Below are 6,640 nucleotides of genomic sequence, written 5' to 3'. Positions count from 1 at the left end.
CATGCCACTCCCTTCTGGCTTGTAGAGTTTCTGCTGAGAAATCAGCTGTTAACCTTATGGGAGTTCCCTTGTATGTTATTTGTCGTTTTTCCCTTGCTGCTTTCAGTGATTGTCTTCTTTGTCTTTATTTTTTGCCATTTTAATTACTGTGTGTCTCGGTGTGTTTCTCCTTGGGTTTATCCTGTATACGACTCTCTGTACTTTCTGGACTTGGGTGGCTATTTCCTTTTCCATGTTAGGGAAGTTTTCGACTATAATCTCTTCACATATTTTCTCGGGTCCTTTCTCTGTCTCTTCTCCTTCTGGGACCCCTAAAATGTGAATGTTGTTGCATTTAATGTTGTTCCCGAGGTCTCTTAGGCTGTCTTCATTTCTTTTCATTCTTTTTTCTTTATTCTGTTCTGCAGCAGTGAATTCCACCTTTCTGTGTTCCAGGTCACTTATCCGTTCTTCTACCTCAGTTATTCTGCTATTGATTCCTTCTAGTGCAGTTTTCATTTCAGTTATTGTATTGTTCATCCCTGTTTGTTTGTTCTTTAATTCTTCTATATCTTTATTAAACATTTCTTGCATCTTCTTGATCTTTGCCTCCATTCTTTTTCTGAGGTCCTGGATCATCTTCACTATCATTATTCTGAATTCTTTTTCTGGAAGGTTGCCTATCTCCACTTCATTTAGTTGTTTTCTGGGGCTTTACCTTGTTGCTTTATCTAGTACATAACCTTCTGCCTTTTCATCCTGTCTATCTTTCTGTGAATGTGGTTTTTGTTCCACAGGCTGCAGGATTGCAGTTCTTCTTGCTTCTGCTGTCCGCCCTATGGTGGATGAGGCTATCTAAGAGGCTTGTGCAAGTTTCCTGATGGGAGGGACTGGTGGTGGCTAGAGCTGAGTGTTGCTCTGGTGGGCAGAGCTCAGTAAAACTTTAATCTGCTTGTCTGCTGATGGATGGGGCTGGGTTCCCTCCAGGTTGGTTGTTTGGCCTGAGGCGACCCAACACTGGAGCCTATCTGGGCTCTTTGGTGGGGCCAGTGGCGGACTCTGAGAGGGCTTACGCCAAGGAGTACTTCCCAGATCTTCTTCTGCCAGTGTCCTTGTCCTCACAGTGAGCCAGAGCCACCCCCTGTGTCTGCATGAGACCCTCCAACACCAGCAGGTAGGACTGGTTCAGTCTCCTATGGGGTCACTGCTTTTTCCCCTGGGTCCCAATGAGCACACTACTTTGTGTGTGCCCTCTAAGAGTGGAGTCTCTGTTTCCCCCAGTCCTGTCGAAGTCCTGCAGTCAAATCCCACTAGCCTTCAAAGTCTGATTCTCTAGGAATTCCTCCTCCCATTGCCGGACCCCCTAGGTTGGGAAGCTTGACGTGGGGCTCAGAACCTTCACTCCAGTGGGTGGACTTCTGTGGTATAAGTGTTCTCCAGTTTGTGTGTCACCCACCCAGCAGTTATGGGATTTGATTTTATTGTGATTGCACCCCTCCTACCATCTCATTGTGGCTTCTCCTTTGTCTTTGGATGTGGGGTATCTTTTCTGGTGAGTTCCAGTGTCTTCCTGTCGGTGATTGTTCAGCAGTTAGTTGTGATTCTGGTGTTCTTGCAAGAGGGAGTGAGAGCATGTCTTTCTTCTCTGCCATCTTGGTTCAGGGCCTACCCAGATTTTTTTCCACCATCTGGTATTCTTAACCTAGAGTGTTCCCCAGGATAGAATTGTATCGTAAAAAAATTGAGTTTCTTTGTAATCTTATATATTGCATTTTATACATATAAACACATTCTTCTGAGAAGGTGTCCATAGATTTCATAAGGATCCATGGCACAAAAAAGGATAAGCATGTAGATCAAGTTCAACCCTTTGTGTCTATAAACACCGTTAGTCACTGGGCCCTGCCCAGCTGCCCAACTCCATTTGTCACCCCTCTTCCTCCCCCTTCTCTCCCTTCCCCTACCACACACATGTGGATATCAGTAGCTGGTCCTGAGGAGACCATACTCTTGAGCCCTTGTGGACACACAACTGTAGGCTTTGAAGTGCCCTTTTTTTTTTTTTCACAAACTAAACTTTATTTCACCCTTTCTTACAACTATGCCAGACAAAACTCTCATATCACATATGTAATTCAGGATGAGGGACTGCTGAATGCTTGTCTAGTTCCTAGAGTATAGCACATAGAAGACACTTTTACATACTATCAATTAGTGGCACCTCAACAAGATGTTCTACATAGCTTAAGCTCTCATTTATCATACAGTTGTCTTCATTGTCTTTGACTGAGATCAAGGACTGTCATCTTTATAAAGAAATCATTAAATCCACACCTGCTGCATGGTAACTTGTGGCTGTGCGTTAAGATGTTGTTGAGGATTGCGAACTCCTGCAGCGTATTTATACTGTGGAACGGTGCGAACAGCAGGAGTAGCTGCAGCTGCAGCAGCTGCAGGACGTGGACCCAGTGTCTGTGTTGATGTGTTAGCAACACGCTGTGTCGACGTGACTCGTGGAACCTGTGAAGAAGCTGGTCTCATAGTACTTAATGGTGGTCTAGAAGCGGCTGGGCGGATAGCACCGGGCATATTTTGGAATGGATGAGGTCTGGCACCCTGAGCAGTCCAGCGAGGACTTGGTCTTAGTTGAGCAATTTGGCTAGGAGGATAGTATGCAGCACGGTTCTGAGTCTGTGGGATAGCTGCCATGAAGTAACCTGAAGGAGGTGCTGGCTGGTAGGGGTTGATTACAGGGTTGGGCACAGCTCTTACACTTGCCATTCTCTGCATATACTGGTTAGTGAGGTGAGCCTGGCGCTCTTCTTTGCGCTCAGCTAAAGCTATATACAATGGCTTGGTGGCCACAATTCTACCATTCATTTCTGTGACTGCTTTAGTGGCTTCTTCTGGGGAGGAGAAACACACAAATCCAAACCCTTTGCTGTGACCACCCTCCATCATAACCTTTGCACTAGTGATTGTACCGAACGGAGAAAACTCTTTCCGGAGACGTTCATCATCAATACCATCATCAGGATTTTTCACATAAAGGTTAACACCCTGGTATCTGGTGATCCTATCTTGCTTCATCTGTTCAAATTTGCGCTTAAGTTCTGTCTGTCGTTCCACTTTTTTCTGGGCTCGACCAACGTAAATTTGTTCTCCATTGAGCTCCTTTCCGTTCATCTCATCCACAGCTTTCTGTGCATCTTCATGCCTTTCAAAGCTTACAAATCCAAAACCTTTGGATTTTCCACTCTCATCAGTCATTACTTTCACACTTAAGGCAGGTCCAAACTTGCCAAAGAGATCCTTAAGGCGCTCATCATCCATGTCTTCTCCAAAATTCTTGATGTAAACATTGGTGAACTCTTTTGCCCTAGCTCCGAGTTCTGCTCCTCGTTCCTTACGAGACTTAAATCGTCCAACAAATACTTTGCGATCATTTAGAAGCATCCCATTCATTTTTTCAATAGCTCTTTCAGCTGCTTCTTGTGTCTCAAAATGCACAAATCCATAACCCTTGGAACCATTTTCATCACAAACCACCTTACATGAAAGGATGTTACCAAAAGCAGAAAATGTATCATACAGTGCTTTATTATCAATGGATTTGTCCAAATTTTTAATGAATATGTTGCCCACTCCACTTTTGCGAAGTGATGGATCACGCTGAGACCACATAATGCGTACTGGCTTGCCCTTTATAACGTCAAAATTCATGGTGTCCAAAGCACGCTCCGCGTCTGCCGGCTGCTGGAAGTTCACATACGCGTAGCCCAAGGAGCGGCAGGTGATCATGTCCCTGCAGACCCGGATGGAGAGGATGGGCCCGGCCGGGCTGAACTTCTCATAGAGCATCGCCTCGGTCACGTCGGGGTGTAGGTCCCCCACGTAGAGCGAGGCCATGGGGTAGCTGGGGACGCTGGGGTTCATCTCGGCACGGCTGCCCACAGGGTCACAGGCCGCGACCTTTCCGTGAGAGGGGAAGAGCGAGTGCTGGGGTCGCGGGCCGGAGCCGGGGGGAGGGGAGCGGGGGCAAGCGCAGAGGGACAAAATTCAACCGGAATCGAAAACTACTCAACAGCCGCAGAACGGAGTCGATCCGCTGCCGCTGGCTGCCGGCTGCCGGCTGGGGAGCGAGGCTGGCGGTGTCAGGTCCGGGCAGCGGGAAGGCCTCGGTCTCTTGGTTCCTTCTTGGAGCTGCTGCGGGGCCGCGGGCGGGCGGGTCGGTCTCGGTTGCTTCACCGGGTTATTTTATAAAACAGGAAGAAAAAAAGTCTCTGGCGGGGGAGACGTGGATTTTTTGTAAATTTTTTGGGTTTTTTTTAAAAGACTTTTTAAGATTTTTTTGGATTTTTAAAATAATAAATGTGTGTTCCGAGACCGGAGCACACACTCTGCACTCTCAGCACTAACCGCCGGGGAGAAGGGGTGAAGTGCCCTCCTTATTGCCCTCACCTGCCTCAAGTGTCAGTTTGAGTGACCATCCTCGGGGAAGGCTTTCCTTACCCTTCCCAGGGCACCAGATGCACTTCCCTCCACCTGTGCCAAACCTGGTACAGATCGAGACCAGACTGTAACCACAGCCTTTCATAATCATTTATTTATGAGCTAGTTTCTCTAATAGACATTCAGCTCCTTGAGGTCAGGGTTCATGTCTTCTGACCCTGGTGTCCTCTTTGCCGAGGAAAGAAGCTGCCTGTAGTAGATTTATAATAAAAATTGGTCGAATGACTGTGTACACACATTAATTTAGGATAAGCTGTGCCAAGGCTCCTTGAACATAAGGGAAGGGAGTCTGCAACTGCTGACTACAGACTGTGGGAAAGCAGCAGAAGTGCCTTTGCTGCCTGGTGGTGAGAAAGTCATTTCCAAACTTTAGGCGAGTGGATTTTTCTCCCCCGATAGTGTCATATTTTATTCCTTCTCCTGCATCCTCAGCCCCCTTAGCCGAAACTGGTCTCTGTTACTCCAGGGGAAGGTAAGGGAGGAAGTGGGGAGGAGGTACCAGGGGATCTGGAGGGATGACTCAGGCCACGTAGGATGTCTCTGTGTGATGTCCCAAATCTTTAACAATGTTTCTAAACTCGTGGGGTCTATGGAGAAGGGTAGCTTTTCATTGGCAATCATGGAGGAGCTGAGCTTCTCCTCTAGGTTGATATGAAGTGAAACCAGAGCAGTGTGCAGTAATGCAGGCACTCAAAGGCTGAAGAAACGGGGAGAACAAATTCTCAGGAATTCACAGAAGCTAAAGAGAAAGTTCTGGAAATGAGGTTCAAGTCAATTTTTTTTTTTTTTTTGGCGGTACGCGGGCCTCTCACTGTTGTGGCCTCTCCCGTTGCGGAGCACAGGCTCCAGACGCGCAGGCTCAGCAGCCATGGCTCACGGGCCCAGCCGCTCGGTGGCATGTGGGATCTTCCCGGACCGGGGCACGAACCCGTGTCCCCTGCATCAGCAGGTGGACTCTCAACCACTGTGCCACCAGGGAAGCCCCAACTTCTGATCTGATCTTAACCAGATCAGAGAGGGTAAGGTTTACTTCCTGATGTCTGGGTTGTAGAATTAAAGACACGCTTAGGATCATGTCCTTCATGGTCAGAAGTGAAGGCTTGAAGTCCCTTTGGAACTTGTCCTCATACTTTTCTCAAAGGTGTTCATGGTAGGTCTCTAATGGAGAAACTCATCAAGTAAATGATTTGCTCACTGTGTTAGTCAGGGCGAGGCTAGCCTGCTCTCGTAGAGAGACTCAACAAAAGTCGGTGGCTTAGAAAAGGTAGACGCTGCTTTTTCTCTGGAACAGTCCAGGTTGCTAGGCAGCACTGCTCCTGAGATCACTCTGAGAAGGGGTCCACAGGCCTCTCTTCAGCTGGTTTCTCTGACATCCCCTAGTTCAGTGCTTCTCATGCTGCAGCATGTAGGTAGACCACTCGTGGAGCTTGTTAAATACTGGTTTCCGTTGTGAGATGGGGCCCAAGGTTCTGCATTTCAGGAAGGTCTGAGAGTAGCAAGGCCGGGGGGAATTGTCCTCTTTACTTGCTTGAGCTCAGGTGTTTGAGCTTCCATGGAGGGGCCAGTGTGGAGGAGCCCACGTGCAAGGTTTACAAAGACCAGGCCTGAAAGTGGCAGCCACACCACAGCTCAGGTTTCACCAGTAAGATGTTAGTTATATGGCCACACCTGGTAGAGGGGAGCCCTGGAACCATAGACGCTTGATGGGCAGCCACAGTCCTTATATTCTGTGACTCTGGGAGAAAGGGAGAAGGGATGCTGGGGGAGAAACAACACATTCTGCTACATCATCTCTGCTGGATCCTTCCTTCGTAGATACTGCGTAAAGAAACCAGCCTCTGTTTTCTCAACTATGGTGTTATAATGTGATGGTTACTAATAATTGGTAGAATATGAGTGTATTGAAATTTGAGAACACACCTAAATTTGTGGATGCACACTCACATTTTTTCTTAGAAGGATTCCCCCCTCACATGCCGATATGCTTCTATAGATAGAAGGAAAATGGGTGGAGTTAGAGATGTGTGTCAACAAAATCATGTATAAACATCACTCAGTCATTTGACAAATGTTTGAACCCTTTTTACTTGAAAATCACTGTACTTGATGTTGAGGATGTAGCACTGAAGGAGACAGGTATGGGAGTCAG

General features: G+C 47.3%; 1 protein-coding gene across 1 annotated transcript; it reads right to left on the bottom strand.

The window, feature by feature from the left end:
• Positions 1 to 2,301: 2,301 nt before the first annotated feature.
• On the bottom strand, positions 2,302 to 4,271 carry LOC308621787 (polyadenylate-binding protein 1-like; the record flags this gene model as incomplete). Its single annotated transcript, XM_081242520.1, has 1 exon — positions 2,302 to 4,271. Exon 1 carries the CDS (start codon positions 3,913 to 3,915, stop codon positions 2,302 to 2,304), a length of 1,614 nt encoding a protein of 537 aa, XP_081098646.1. The 5' UTR covers positions 3,916 to 4,271.
• Positions 4,272 to 6,640: the final 2,369 nt, after the last annotated feature.

Source organism: Mesoplodon bidens (assembly GCF_964165515.1).
Source record: "Mesoplodon bidens genome assembly, chromosome: 8".
Taxonomy (NCBI): domain Eukaryota; kingdom Metazoa; phylum Chordata; class Mammalia; order Artiodactyla; family Ziphiidae; genus Mesoplodon; species Mesoplodon bidens.
The sequence above is the reverse complement of the archived record's forward strand: the minus strand, read 5'-3'. Positions and strand labels throughout refer to the sequence as shown.